The sequence below is a fragment of the Zalophus californianus genome, chromosome 9 (genome assembly GCF_009762305.2).
Source record: "Zalophus californianus isolate mZalCal1 chromosome 9, mZalCal1.pri.v2, whole genome shotgun sequence".
In the NCBI taxonomy this organism is placed as follows: Eukaryota; Metazoa; Chordata; class Mammalia; order Carnivora; family Otariidae; genus Zalophus; species Zalophus californianus.
In genome coordinates this window covers 58,181,755-58,197,582 of record NC_045603.1, presented here as the reverse complement: position 1 = coordinate 58,197,582, position 15,828 = coordinate 58,181,755, and the positions used below count along the sequence as shown (strand labels likewise).

Genomic DNA, 15,828 nt, shown 5'->3' with positions numbered 1-15,828 from the left:
ATGATCTCAGGGTCCTGGGATCGAGCCCCATGTCGGGCTCCCTACTCAGCAGAGAGCCTGCTTCTCCTTCTCTCTCTGCCCCTCCCCCTGCTTGTGTGCTCTCTCTCTCAAATAAAGAAATTACTTTTCTTGAGACTACTGGACAAATGTGAATATAAATTTTAAGCATTTGTTATGGTAGCAATGTAAAAAAACGTTCTGATTCTTCAAATTAGAATACTGAAGTAAAGAATCGAAACCAACCTTCATGCTTCCCCCACCCATTCTCCTGACCTTAAAAGTCTAGAATGGGTTGGCAAACTTTCAACAGAGCCAAGTAGCAAATATTTTAGGCTTTGTGGGTCATAGTTCTGTGGAACTACTCCACTCTGCTGCTGTAATCTAAAAGTAGCTACAGACAATACATAAGCAAACAGGCATGGCTGTGTTCCAGTAAAACATTTTTACAAAAGCAGGCAGCAGGATGCCAACTCTAATCCAGAACAAATACCATGTCTCCGAAACAAGTCCTTCCTGGTACCCATCAGAGTCAGTGCCTTTATCTTCCCTCTGCTCAAGTATTGCTTGTAGATCTACTTACCATATTGATTACGTCTTATTCTAGTATATATTTATCTCCCTTACGGAGTAAGTTCTTTCAAAGTACGTGCTGCCGTGCTGCACGACACCCATCCCCACCTGAGTTCCTTGCAGAATACAGCCAATGAATATTGTTCCCCAAAACCAAATCTACCCCAAAAGAAAGATTTGGCACCATTTGTGACATTCAAAAGAACAAGCAGCAGGTTCTGAAAGTAATTTTGAAGGAGCTTCAGGGAAAAAAAGAGCACTCCTGGTATCCCTAGATACTAGATACTAGATACTATACCTGTTACCTCTGCCGCTCTGCAGTGTCATGTGTTCACCAGTATCTTAGAATCAGAGCTTGTGTGCACACAAGTGTAACAGACTCAGTGGGCCCAGGGATGTCCTTATGCCCTTTTGCTTTTTAGCCCCACTAGAGTATCTAGAGTGCTAATGGGTTTACACTAAGTGCATCATAAACACTCAACAAATTTTAAAAAGACACTACTGGGGGAAAAGATTTCCTTTTTCTCATGACCAAAGAGCAGGTGGCAGCAAATGCCTAGGTAAGGCTTTATCGAGATTTGACAACCAGAGCAGTAAAGTCATCCCATGCTCCCTTCCCCGTGTTTACTTTCTTGGTTAGGACACACTGGGCAATGGAATCCCAGATTCCAAAATGAAGGTGCTTGTGGGACAAGGGAGAAGGGTGCATGCATACCTTCTGTAGAAACGGGCCTAAAACTCCAGGAGCACTTAGGGAAGACATGGAATTTGGGGCAAAGGCAAACTCTGGAAAGAACACAGTTCAGATCACTGACGAGAACATGTTGGCTGCTACAGACCAGGAGACAGGAGGGAAGGTGGTAGGAGGGCACAAAGGGCAAAAAAGTGAGGTGCACACTCCCAGACAGACATCTTGCTAAAACAGAGGTTAGTTCTAAGGCAAGGGTAGGTTATAAAGCAAAATAAGGGGAATCAGGGTGAGAGAAAGGCCAAAGCAGAGGAGAAAGCTTCACAAGAAAGGGAGTGATGTTGGATTAAGAACTGAGAGTTGAGTAAAAGGTTTATTATTAGTGCAGTCAACACCATGGAACGGCACATATAACACAACCAGCAACCCGCAGAGACACTAGTGCAAAGGGGAGGGAAGACTTAACTGAGCTTCCTGGCTCCGTCTGAGGGTGACGACAGGAGGGTATAGGCCTTGGTAAGGCAGGCAGGGGCAGAGGGGAGTGGAAGAAATGTAGTAACCAGACTAAGTATAGCAGCGTTTTCAAATTCCTGAGCACAATGTCCTGGAGCTGGAACATAGGACTGTTCCCTACTCCCTTCAAGTTGTATCCTTCCACCCCATTCCCAGTGGAGCCATGACCCAACTCCCCAGACCCACAGCAAGCTGGCCTGGAACAAAACTCCAAAGAGAGAAGTAGCTGTTATATGGCCGTATCTCTTCAACCCCACTCACACCTGCCTATTGAAATAATCACACCCTCTTTCTATCCCTCCCCTTCTCTTATTCTACCAGCCACCCTAAAGATCAAGGAATGCCCGGGTAGCCGAAAATGGAGCTGAAGTCCTTAGAGGGCATGCGTGAGACCAGAACACAGCCTGTACTCAGAGACACAGAGACATCATGTCTCCCTCATCTTGCCTGGTGAAGCTTAGAATCCAAGTCTGGCTCTCCAAGGAAACTGGGGGTTGGGGGGTGGAAATGTCTTCAAAATTCATACTCTATAAATACAGAGTTTTACAAGAAGACCCGTGGAAGGGCTGGGAGCAAAGTTCTCCAGAGGGCACAGGCATGGATATTGGACTGTCGCATCCATCACTGGAATAGAGGAAGCGCCTCATCTCAGATGGGGTGATGGAGGGTTGGGGCAGACATAGGTTCAGCCGAGGACTCCCTTGGCCCTTCCTATATTAAAGCCAACAGTTGTGCTGCAAAGGAAAAATATAAAACAGATCCCCCATCCCTGTCCCACCCTACCCAGAATCCCCACAATAGGAACATCAAAAAGAAAGTTTTGAGCTTTGTTAATTTTTTTTTCTTTTTCCTTTCTTAAAAAAAAAAAAGTAAATAAATTAGATTGCCAACAATGTGGCTGGGCTGGAAAAGTGGGGTAGCCATAACCAGGCCATTCTAAAAAAAAAAAAAAGTGGGGGGGAAGGAAATACAAACAATGGCCAAAGGAAGTTATCAAAATAACTAGTTACAATCACAGGGTTGGAGAGGGGTCTATGGAACTATTACGGCCCATGCCAGAGGCAGTGCCTACCTGATTATCAGCAAAAGCCAGAGAGCTGCTTCTTGCTGAGCACATCCACCCCAACAGACTAATCCCCTACCCCCAACCCTGTCATTCCCTAACTATGAGAAAATGTCGGAAAGCAGAACTCATCTGGAAAATTCCAGCATCCCAGCCTGCACACCTGCAGCAGCAGCAGGAACCTGCAGCCGGGAGGTGGGCTGGACAGGGTATTGCTTGGCACAGAGGTCCTGTCTTCCCCTAAGGGCCATCAGTTCCTGGCCTCACTGCTTATTTCTAGGGTTTTGATCCCACCCTTACCATTTCTTCAGGATGTCTGCTCCCCAGAGCTGCCCTCGCATGTTGTTTAGTGTCAAAAGGCCTGCCTGCTCTGATTCCCTGGTTTTGGAGGAGGGGAACGATCAGATAGTCCTCACTCCGCCCTGATCCTCTAGAGAAAATGAGTTCTTTGTGCTTTCTAAAAATATCTAGAACCAGGGACCCTAGGCAGGAGAACAGATATAGAGGTGGGGGACTTTTCCCAAACTGACTGAAAATTTACAGACATCTTAGGGGAAGAAATTAGGCAAAAGGAAGGAATCTGGGTTTCCCACCTGAAAGGCTGAGCAAAGTGCCCTGGGCCCTTCAGTGCCAGAAGTGTAGGGAAACGTGCGGCCCACGTGTAGGCCACGGTTCTGTGGATAGTAGGGAGGACTCGGGAGCCAGCTGCTGGAGTGATGGGTTTTCTGGTCGCCATCTCTTCCTGCTAGCCCATCGAGAGCTCCTATATCTCTTCCACGCCATGCGCAAAGATCATGACAAGCCCTGGCTCCTGCACCATGTCATCGCCCATGTGCTGGTTCTCACAGGCCATCACGACCACAGCCTGCTTGCCAGGGATGCGCTTGGCCACGTAGTTCTCATAGTAGCGCCGGTTCATCTGTCTTGTCTCTAGGGTGGCCAGACCCTGGGGCCAGCTCCGCTCGTGGGCATTTTCAATCAGCTCGTTGACAATAGAGGCAGGACAGCCACTCTCCACCAGGGAGCGCTTGATTACAGCCTGGAGTACAGCATCTGGGGTCGAGATCATCCCTCCCCAGCGGGTCACTCTTGCGGGCTGCAGGGAGTTCACCCACCTGTGTGGAGGGGGTGGGAGACGGTCATTCCGGCTCATCCCCCTTCTCTGCACTGGCTTTTTCTCCTAATAGGAATGACCACCTGCTCTGTGCTCGGCTCAACCCTGATCGTCCATCTTCCTTTTTCCATCACTGGTTCAGAAACTCCAAATCTTCCCCTAGTTGGTCCCCTGAGTCACTACATGTTACTCACTCACCAGATTAAACTCTACAAGTGAAGAGTTTCTGTCATTTTTCTTAAAAATCCCAATACTTAGGGGCACCTGGGTGGCTCAGTCATTAAGTGTCTGCCTTCAGCTCAGGTCATGATCCCAGGGTCCTGGGATCGAGCCCCATATCGGGCTCCCTGCTCCGTGGGAAGCCTGTTTCTCTCTCTTCCACTCCCCCTGCTTGTGTTCCCTCTCTCGCTGTGTCTCTGTCAAAAAAAAAAAAAAAAAATCCCAATACTTAGCACATACAGTGCCTGGCACGTACTAAGTGCTCAACAAATGTGTATCGGGGGCACCTGGGTGGCTCAGTCGTTAAGTGTCTGACTTCGGCTCAGGTCATGATCCCAGGGTCCTGGGATTAAGCCCCGCATCGGGCTCCCTGCTCGCCAGGAAGCCTGCTTCTCCCTCTCCCACTCTCCCTGCTTGTGTTCCCTCACTCGCTGTCTCTCTGTCAAATAAATAAATAAATAAAATCTTAAAAAAAAAAAAAAGAAAACAAACAAACAAATGTGTATTGAATGGAGCAATGGTCCTCTACACTGTGTCCCACACAGCACTGTTTGCACGACATATATTGATTCACACTTAGAATTTGGTCTGTGAATTGTACAGGACTCCAGCACTGAAAGGGATTTTCAACTTTGCTTGTTTATGCTTGTTTATGCTGCACTTGAGATCACTCTCCTGGATTTGCATTCTCTTCTGGATTGTAAACTACCTGACGACAGGGGCAATATCTCTTTCTTCACGGCCCTCCTAGCACTCCACAGCCTTTAATACAGGGCTCTGTCTGTGTGGGCACCACTTAAGTCTGGATGAACTGCGTCCTTGTGTAAGCTTTCCCCTCCATCCACCCCAAAGAATAAGAGATCCTATAGTGGGGCTGAAAATTATTCTCTTCTCTGTCCCTGTCCATCCCAACATCTGGAAACAGTGGCCCCAGCCCAGCCCTCTTATTACCCTCCTTCTGCCACTCCCCTGCTCCTCCTCCTCTAAGGGCTCGGTGCCAGGACGTGGCGCAAGTGACTCCACGTCCCGAGTGACACTCACTCTAGGATCTCGTTGTATTCAATTGTCTCCTCCAGGTTCTGAAGGTTGGGGTTGACACTGCGGATTGCACGCATGTATGCCTTTAGCAGCTGGATATCTCGCTTCTGTGGGCACAAAGAAGAATCACGGATGATGGTTAGGGCAGACAACAAAGACAAAAGTTTGTCTAAGAATGAGGGCAACTGAGGCATCTGAGGAACACCCAGACCTGTAAGCTTCACAAAGATGGGGATGTGACAATCTCATTCGCAGCTGTATCCCTAGTGCTTAGCAGAGTACCCCCTTAGAGGAGGCAGTTAATAAATGTTAGGTGAATGAATGACATTGATGCAATGAAGGAAAGGGAGAAGAGCTCCAATCTGATTCCCCACCAAAGCCACAGGCAGAGTATCTACTCACCCAGGTGTGCGCGTGTGCACGCACAGCGTGCACACACACACACACCTGCATGCTCACACTGGTGCTCCTTGCCCTCAGTTATCCGCATACATACACAGCATATACAAACACACACACGTGTAGTCACACGCAGTTACATATCTGTTCTACATCCTTATCTGCACATTAGGGACAGGTTCTCTCCCACGTTCTCCGGGGCCTACCTGCTCCGCCAGCTGGTGTTTGTGCTCAGCGGAGGTCTTCTCCAGCTCTGCAATGCGGGTCTGCTGCTGCTGCACCACGGAGCGCAGGTGCTTAATGCAGTTGTGGTTTGGCAGCTCATCTTTGGGCATCTCCAGGCTGCCACCCAGGGTGGGAAAAAAGCAGAACAGGAGCATTCAATGGGACATGTGGGCAAAGGCAGAAAAATCGCTGAGAGGGCTTTCTCCTAGCCCAGATTTCAAATATTCGGGCCGCCCTCTTATTTATTCCCTTCATTTCCTTCCCCCTAGCTCTCCACTTCCCCCTGTACTCCTTTGCTCTCTCCTTTCTCTGGGCCTCCTTCCCTAAGACAGTGTTTTATCTACCACACGAGTCTCCTTTCCTCCTACAGATTCTGCCTGTGCATTCATTCCTTCTGAGAAGCCCCAGATTCACAGCCCTAGCGAGCAGTATTTAATCAAATACTTCACACCCCAAATAAAGGAAAAAAAAAAAACAGGGCAAGAGGAAATATGAGAAGCTTAGAAATCAGAGCAGTCAATCTGACAAAGACAAAGGAGTACTGGGCTGACAAGGAAGAATAAAGGAAACCAGTCTGTAGTATTAGCACACAGACTGGGAATTGTTGCCTCCTCTCTTTTATTAAAGCAAGAGCAAAAAGCATCATGGAAGTGCAGTCTTGGGGCGGGGAGCCAGGGAGGCCAAGGACACTCCTGCGTACATTCCAAGGAGACCTCCTGAGCTGGTGAGCAGGGGATCCGGAGACGCGGGAGTGGGGATGGGGAGTGTGGGCAGCATGTGGGGCGGGTCATAAACTGGAAGGCCCTCATCTGTGCGGGGCAGAGGAAGGGAAGCAATCTCACCCGCAGCCCTGCTCACAGGTCACAGGCCGTTTGGGGTTGTGCTCGCAGTCGCTGAGGTGAGACATGAGGTTGTCAAGCCGGACAACAGCACTACAGCCAAACACAGCGTTGTCGCAGGCGATCTGCAGCTTTGACAACATGTTCCGCATGATCCGAGGTACTGGGCGCAGGTGAGCGACCGTCACAACGCTACGGTCCACCGGACACGTCTGCTGCTGAGAGAACCACTGGGTGATGCAGGCGTTGCAGAAAGCATGCTCACAATGAGGTGCCTAGAAGGAAAAGCAGGGCAAAGGGGTCACAAGAGAATTAGCAGGAGCTAAGAGCCTGAATACGATAACTCCGCAAAGCCACTCAAGCCTCCGAGCAGCTTCCAGGACCAGAGGTCCCTGGGGTCACAGCTAAGTACAGATGCGCCATGGGCGAGGCATGGTGCAGGGACAGGCTTCAGATGGATTTCCTGTGCTCAGGATTCCAAATGGATTGTGACATAAGACAAACAAGTAAAAAGTTACATAATAGTAAGAGGTATAAATAATATTCCAGGACAATAGGAGAGATGACATAAGACAGCTGATTAATTGCCAACTGGATTGCATACACAATAAATGCCAAAGTCCAGAGGAGGACGAGATCCTTCTAGGCTAGGTCAGTCAGGGCAGGTATTTATGGAGAGGACAGAATTTGATACGGGTCTTGAAGGATGAGTAGAGAGGACACAGGGAAGAGATTTACTGGCAAAAATGCAATGTAGGAAAGCAAAGCAAAACAAAACAAAAGCCTGGAACTCCTGGTGAGAGGTTGAGAGTCCTCTCTGTAGGGGCCCAAGTTCCTATCTTATGAGGGTTGACCTGTGGCATTGCCTGCATCCTAATGGCAAGGTCTATCCTCCAAAACAGAGCCAATTCCTCATAGAATCACATTCTTTTCAGTTTCATAAAGATCCTATTTCAGCTTCCTTCCCTGATAACTCAGATAATCTCTGAAGTGAATCCCTCAAAGTGAGAGGAGTCCTGGGCTTCGGTGGAGACACCATCTGGCTTCTGGCATGGGACAAACAGTATGCACTTAGTAGTTGATGAATAAATGGCGTGCCATGTCCCAAACACTCTGCTAGGTGTTTAAGATACAAAAACAGGTTCTGCCTTCGAGATGCTCACAGATACCAAAGACTGGAAACACAGAAAGGCCTCATAAAGGAAGAAGTCATTTTCAGGGCACCTGGGTGGCTCAGTTGGTTAAATGTCTGCCTTCAGCTCAGGTCATGATCCCAGGGTCCAGGCATCGAGCCCCATGTAGGGCTCTCCGCTCAGCGGGGAGCCTGCTTCTCCCTCTCCCTCTGCCTGCCGCCCTTCCTTGTGCACTCTCTCTCTCCCTCTGTCAAATAAATAAATAAAATCTTTAAAAGAAAAAAAAAGTCATTCTCAATGTCACTAATCCAACTGTCAGTAGATTTTTTATTTTTCACTCAAAGACATATTTGAGTCTTTTCAAAATCTTTACAGATCTCAAAAAAAAAAAAACCAACCCCTAAATTTGTCCACTTTTCCCCATCTGTCCTGCCACGAACCCAGTTCAAGCTATCATCTCTCACCTACATTATTAAGTACATCTTCCAGCTGGCCTCCCTACTTCTACCCCACCCCTTTAAAATTCAGTCTACCTTCATCAGCCAGAGTGATCATTTCAAAATGAAAACTAAATCTTATCACTCCCCTGCCTCAAACTTTACAATGGCTTCCCACCGTACTTAAAATAAATCCAAACTCCTACTCAGGACCTATAAAATTCTGCTGGATCTGGCCCTGTGCCTCCGACCTCTTCTCACCTCACATCACGCTCCCAGCACTGTGTTCAGGCTAGTCTGGCCTCCTTTCTGTTCTTTGTTTACATCCAGCTCACTCCTGCCTCAGGAGCTTTACTTTTGAGGCTTCTCTTTGACTGAAACGCTCTTCCACTCAATTTCAGCAGAACATCCCCATATTACTCAGATCTCGTTCCAACTGTCACCTCTCTCATGACCATCCCATCCAATCCTGCCACCCCTGCAAAAATATGCAGAATGTGCTACGTTCTGTGTAAGAAAAGTTGGACAAATAAACTACTACAAAGAGTTAACTATCGGGGAGGGGGGTGGGTTACATGGGCTGGGACAAGGATGGAGTAAGAGTTCTCACTGTATGCCTTTTTATACTGTTTTGATTTCTGAACCACATGAATTTATTGCCTATTCAAAACTTAAATAAATATGTAGGGGGGCGCCTGGCTGGCTCAGTCGGAGGAGTGTGCAACTCTATCTCAGGGTCGTGAGTTTGAGCCCCATATCGGGGGTAGAGATTACTTAAAAAAAAAAAAAAAAAAAGATGTAGGGAAATCAGCATTCCTAACAGGTGCCTTCTACCCTTGGGTATGTGTCTGGTAACCTGGCATCCTGAGGTCTGCCTGACCTGTTCTTCAGAAGGCAGAGGTGGGGGGTGGCTCCTGACTTGGACTGTCACGAACCCACATTGACTTCTCCACACGTGACTCACCTCAAATGACAGTGCCAGGGGAGGGAAGGAACTGACACAGCCCATGACCTCTTGACACCACCAGGAGAGCTTGCTCCACACCCAGCCCATCTGCTTCTAATGGCAGGTGGCTGCAAAGGCCTGGATAGGGGTTAGGTCCAGGGCTAGCTGCTGCTGGAATGCAGTCTGATTCAGTCAGCTCAGGCATCTGCGCTCCTTTGGATGGGTGAAAACTGGAGTAAGAATAAACTCAAAGGATCAAGAGGAGCCCCTGGGAGTTGTATAAGCAGTGAGTAGGGGAAGGGCCATGAGACCTTACTGACTAGTGTCCTGGTTTGGAAAATGGGATTAGGTCTAGCTAGCCAGGAGTGGCAGAGGATTAACTGGTATTTACAGAAGGCGAGCAGTAAGAACCACACAGGATGATGTCCATGAATACTGCTGCTAAGAATTCATCTCACTCCTTACACTTCCCTGTTAATCACGAGTTTCTCCTCATACTCGCCCCAGGAAGATAACAACTGACTGGTCTGGCAAGGCCTGTAGGGAAATGACCTATTGAAGGTGGCAGCTTTCATGTCAAAATGCAGAGTACAAGGCTGCATCAAAAACTGGTTTTTCTAATAAATCCCAGGAAGAAAAGGGGACAATACACAGAGTCCCCACTCCTTGTTTGTTAGTTGGTAAGCAGGCTGAAAAGGCCTGCAGGCAGACCGGCTGATTAAGTGAAACATTACATCATCACAGAGAGAGAACTTATCAGGAAAGTCTAAAAGTTCAATCGTAGCTAGGAATATGGAACCTAGTCAGAGCCCCTGCAGAGGAAAGGAAGTTCCTGAACTACTGTCCAAAGACAGAAAAAAGGTGACCATTTTACAGCAGAAAAATCTCAGCGCAACATCAGAAGAAAAACTGAAGCACAGGACTTCTGTGGCATCCACCTCTAGACAGACTCTGGAAGGCCCTATTCCTTTTGCAGCCACCACTGCTTCTCTGCACCAAACCTCTCATCTGTGTACATGTGTGGGGGAAGGGGAGCCAGAACACAGTGCCTTATATTTTCTATTAGCTCCACTGTCGTCTATGGCTCCCACCAAAACTGCCATCAGACCAACTCACCTGGACTGGCTCCTCCAAGACTCCACTGCAAATAGGACAGATAAGGTCTTCGTCAACATCCCCCTGGAAACGGGTTACATCATACCCCATGTCTCATCACTGAAACCCAGGTCCTGGAAGGAGCAAGAGGAAAAAAAAACCCAGTTCAAAAGAAGCCACAAATACGTGCCAATCTGAACTCACTGCCAAGATCCACTCATTTGTTCAAAAAGTATTTATTTAGCGCCTACTACGTGCCAGTCATTTGGGGGGGGGGATCTGACTCAAGAAACTTAATTCTAACAGGAGAAGATACTACATAAGCATACATCTAAAATATGAAATGGGGGGGGCGCCTGGGTGGCTCAGTCATTAAGCGTCCTGCCTTCAGCTCAGGTCATGATCCCGGGGTCCTGGGATCGAGCCCTGCATCGGGCTCCCTGCTCAGCGGGAAGACTGCTTCTCCCTCGGCCTCTGCTGCTCCCCCTGCTTGTGTTCCCTCTCTCTGTCAAATAAATAAATAAATAAAATCCTTAAAAAATAAAAAAATAAAAATAAAATAAAGTATGAAATGGGGGTGCCTGGGTGGCTCAGTCAGTTAAGCACCTGCGTTCAGCTCAGGTCATATCAGGGTCCTGTGATCGAGCCCCATGTCGGACTCCCTGCTCAGTGGAGAGCCTGCTTCTCCCTCTTCCTCTGCTACTCCCCCTGCTTGTGCTCTCTCACTCGCTGTCGCTCTATCTCAAATAAATAAATAAGATCTTTAAAAAATAAAATAAAATATGAAATGATAAATGCCTTGACAGGGCATTAGGAGGGCAAAAGATGTGGATACCTAACCCAGGCTGAGAGGAGAGGGTGATTTTGACAAGTTTTACAGGAGTAGGTGCCATCAACAGGACAAGCAAGAGTAGCTGGGTGTTGGGGGTGGGGGGCAGGGTGGGGCATTATCTTTAGGGCTTTAGGCACCTGAAACCACACATTCAAAAGCCCAGAAGTAAGAGGACATATGATAGGTTCACAGAACTCTGAGTGGTTCAGAAAAAGGCTGATCTGAAGGATCCAAAGGAGGGAGTGTCTAGATACAAGGCTAGAGAGGCAAGCAAGGGTCAGGCCATGAGAAATCTTATGTAAGGAGTTTGGGCTTTACCCTGAAGGCTATGGGAAACCACTGAAAGACTTCAAAGGAACGATGCAATAAAAGTATTCTTCACTCTGTCAACAGGGGTGAGACTGGAGACAGGAAGAACGTGTAGGCAGGAGAGAGATAGTGATAGTCTGAACTTGGGTGGTAGTGATGGGGATAAAGAAGGGAGGTTCAGAGGAGCAAGGACTCAAAGAGCAGTGAGGCTGCCATGCCTCCTCTTCGGACTTTCTAAGGGTCAAACCCAAAGAAGTCGCTGAACAGTGACTGAAACCCTCCTGTGGATGTCCAACTGGTGGGCTAACTGGATCGAGGATGGGCACCTAATATGAGGGAGGCCACGCAAGAGACCAGCCATCAACTGTGATGTCCTAGAAAAGATGAGCTAAGTCAGATAGTTCTCAGGAATTTAGAATCACGGTGTCCGACTTAAAAGGGTAGAAAGAATGGAATGCAGAAAGACCTTGCTAGGTCAGTGCAAGCTAAAGTACAGCACTGGATTGAGTCAAAACCTATTGGATTCATCAGCTACTCTTCACTAGTTATGTGACCTTGGGCAGGCTACATAAACTTCCTAAGCCTGTTTATTTTTACTTAAATAGATAAAATGGGTATAAATAAAAATAGAAGTGACTTTCAGAGTTATCCACAAAGAGATTATGTATATAAAACATTTAGGGGTGCCTAGGGGGCTCAGTCAGTTGAGGGTCCAACTCGATTTCAGCTCAGGTCATGGTCTTGGGGTCATGAGATCAAGCACTGTGTTGGGCTCCAAGCTCAGCAGGAAGTCTTCTCCTTCTCTCTCTCCCTTTGCCCCCACCCCCAGTACGTGTTCTCTCTAAAATATATAAATAAATCTTTTTTTTTAAAGATTTATTTATTTATTTATTTGAGAGAGAGAGAATGAGAGAGATAGAGAGCACAAGAGGGCAGAGGGTCAGAGGGAGAAGCAGACTCCCTGCCGAGCAGGGAGCCTGATGTGGGACTTGATCCCGGGACTCCAGGATCATGACCTGAGCCGAAGGCAGTCGCTTAACCAACTGAGCCACCCAGGCGCCCAATATATAAATAAATCTTAAAAAAACAAAACAAAACACATTTAACAAAGTGCCTACTGTCCCACAGTAGGCACTCAACACCTGATAGTAATCATTATTTATATATATGTGTAATTTCTATTACTTGATTAAAAATTCCTTAAGAGCAGGGGCGCCTGGCTGGCTCAGTCAGTAGAGCATGCCACTTTTGATCTCAGGGTCATGAGTCTGAGCCCCACGCTGGGTGTAGAGATAACTTAAAATGAATAAATAAATTAAAACTTAAAAACAAACAAATAAAAATAAAAATTCCTTAAGACCAGAAACTTAGGTTCTGCATCCAATGTAGCACCAAGCACAGTTCCTTACAAATCAATAACACGTTTGGTGTGTTCAAATGCTTTCAGTAGAAGCTTCCAGCAGTGAGGGCATAGTGGACATCTCCTACTTCACCTATCTAATATCCCATTTTTTGTAAATAGCACCAGTTTTCCTTTAGGAACCATAGCCTGCTTCCTGTGGATATGTGACCCAACCCAGGACAGTGAGAGTGATGCCTGGCACTTCTATGGAGCTCCCAAGAGTGGCTCTTTCCCCTGGGGTTGCACAGCTGGTAGGATGAGGTATTGAGATCATTTCTGCCATTGAGGAGAGCCTGCTTATAGAATGAAGGAAATAATGAAGAAAGCAGAGCTGAGAGACAATTCAGATGAGATCATCTGAGGTCCTGGATTCAGCCATGCCTAAAGCCACAATCACCTTTTGAACATCAGTTACATGAGCCAACAAATTCTCTATTACGTGTAGGCTAGTTTGAGCTGGGTTTTTGTCTCTTTCAACTGAGAAAAATCCTGGAGTGCCTGGCTGGCTCAGTCGGTAGAGCATGCGACTGTTGATTTTGGGGTTGTGAGCTCGAGCCCCACAATGAGTATGGAGATTACTTAAAGCTTATAAACAATCCCTCTGAAATTGTCACTGTAAACCACCTTGGCCAGACTGTCGCCTATAAAATGGGGTGGGGGGGTTACCTACCACATATGTGTCTCCCCTCAGACATCTGATCTGTTCCAAGACCAACATAATAGGAAAAAAAAATGGAAGCAAAGGATGTAATTCTCTTGAATCCATAAACAGTGATGGATTAGGGTGAGTACATGAACCGTGATATTGAAGACATAACACAATACAATGTAAAACCCAGAACTGAGGTTCCTGTGATTCTCCTTGTTACACCTCACTGAACTGAACGAGGATGGTGGTCAGAGAACAAGAGCAGCCCACAGTGTCTTCGTTCTGTGTACTGCAATTATTATTTTTTAAAAAGATTTTTATTTATTCATTTGTGAGAGAGAGACAGAGCACAAGCAGGGGGAGAGGCAGAGGGAGAGGGAGAGGGAGAAGCAGACGCCCCGCTGAGCTGGGAGCCCAACATGGGGCTTGATCCCAGACCCGAGCTGAAGGCAGACCCTTAGCCATTTGAGCCACCCAGGCGCCCCGTGTATACCTCAATTAGAGAGAGCTGCAGCCCACCCCATGACACTAGTCACCCAGCAGCCACACTACAGGGTTCATGCTCCTTTCTCTCTCATCCACATGGCTCCAGTGGGAGTTGCCTCGCTTGTACTTAGACCTCACCGTAAGCTACAACTGATTGGGCAAAGGGTTATCCTACCCAAGTGGGGCCAATGGATCCTATCCCTAAGAATTTATTTGAGCTGAACACCAAGAAAGTTAACTTGGTATTTCTCTGGCTGTCATGTGGACTGAGGAAGACAAAAATCTACAGATGGAAAGAAAAGCTTGGAACAGACACAGTGAGAAAGGCTTAGATAAGAGCTGGAAAGAGTCCTGAGGCTTCAAGCGCCTGGTTTGTTCCCAAAGCCTTCCTGTCTGTAGTTTCTGCGAAACACCTTAGTATCCTCTTTTAGCTTACCCTACTTTGAGCTGGGTTTCTCTACTTTACAACCAAAAGAATCCTGGCTTCTACAATAGTAAAGAAATAGCATATTAATATTAGAAGTTGGGCAGGGAAGGATAAATTAAGAGCAATGTTTTCCTTTAATCCTAAAACCTCGTTTTTAAAAGTTTAGCCAAAAAACCATACTGTAAAACAATCTACATAGTATTCATTTACTAGACATTTACTGAGTACTAGCTACACATCAATAAGCCTAATAAGGGTGCCTGGGTGGCTCAGTTGGTTAGGCGACTGCCTTCGGCTCAGGTCATGGTCCCGGAGTCCTGGGATCGAGTCCCACGTCGGTCTCCCGGCTCGGCGGGGAGCCTGCTTCTCCCTCTGACCTTCTCCCCTCTCATGCTGTTTCTCTCTCTCTCTCTCTCAAATAAATAAATAAAATTTTTAAAAAAAATAAGCCTAATAAAACCTAGTCCCTATGAGATTAAATGATGAGGAGAAAAGCACAAGGTAATAGAGGAACACAGAAGAGGGAGTTCTACCATCAAAAAGAATGAAATCTTGCCATTTGCAATGATGTGGATGGAAGCAGAGTGTATTATGCTAAGCAAAATAAGTCAATCAGAGAAAGACAATTATCATATGATTTCACTCACATGTGGACTTTAAGAAACCAAACAGATGAACATAGGGGAAGGGAAGGAAAAAGAAAGTAAGATAAAAACAGAGGCGGAGGCAAACCATAAGTAACTCTTAACTATAGAAAACAAACTGAAGGTTGCTGGAGGGAAGGCAGGTAGGAGGATGGGCTAACTGGGTGATGGGTATTAAGGAGGGCACTTGATGTGATGAGCACTGGGTGTTATATGTAAGTGATGAATCACTAAATTCTACTCCTGAAACCAATACTACACTATATGTTAACTAACTTGAATTTGAATTTAAAAAAGGAGCCGGCGGGGGGGCAGGGAGGCGCCTGGGTGGCTCAGTTGGTTAGGCGATTGGCTCAGGTCATGATCCTGGAGTCCCAGGATCAACTCCTGCATTGGGCTCCCTGCTCGGCAGGGTGCCTGCTTCTCCCTCTGACCCGCCCCCCTCTTGTGCTGTCTCTCTCTCTCTCTCTCAAAATAAATAAATAAAATCTTTTTTTTTCCATCTTTTTTTTTTTAAGATTTTATTTATTTGACAGAGAGAGACAGTGAGAGCAGGAACACAAGCAGGGGGAGTGGGAGAGGGAGAAGCAGGCTTCCCGCTGAGCAGAGAGCCTGATGCGGGACTCGATCCCAGGATTCTGGGATCATGACCTGAGCTGAAGGCAGACGCTTAACGACTGAGCCACCCAGGCACCCTAAATAAATAAAATCTTAAAACAAAAAAGAGAGAGATCTAAATCAGACTGGGGATGATGGTCAGAAAGACTTCTCAGAAATGGCTCTCACAGTATGTTTAAAAC

The 15,828-nt window shown here is 46.9% G+C and overlaps 1 protein-coding gene across 3 annotated transcripts in view; it reads right to left on the bottom strand.

Annotated features, from left to right (window-relative positions):
- Window positions 1–786: 786 nt before the first annotated feature.
- The window catches only part of RNF41 (ring finger protein 41), a 34,108-nt gene continuing 19,066 nt past the window's right edge, over window positions 787–15,828 (bottom strand). For 2 of the 3 annotated variants that reach the window (XM_027593553.1, XM_027593554.1), the window contains exons 3-7: window positions 10,301–10,413; window positions 6,672–6,943; window positions 5,811–5,946; window positions 5,209–5,312; window positions 787–3,949 (exon numbers count right to left, since the gene is read on the bottom strand). In XM_027593553.1, the coding sequence (XP_027449354.1) occupies window positions 3,598–3,949; window positions 5,209–5,312; window positions 5,811–5,946; window positions 6,672–6,943; window positions 10,301–10,390 (954 nt within the window). In that variant the 5' untranslated portion in view covers window positions 10,391–10,413 and the 3' untranslated portion in view covers window positions 787–3,597. Of the gene's footprint in view, window positions 3,950–5,208; window positions 5,313–5,810; window positions 5,947–6,671; window positions 6,944–9,202; window positions 9,398–10,300; window positions 10,414–15,828 lie in introns of those variants that run through there. The other variant, XM_027593555.1, reaches the window with a different exon arrangement.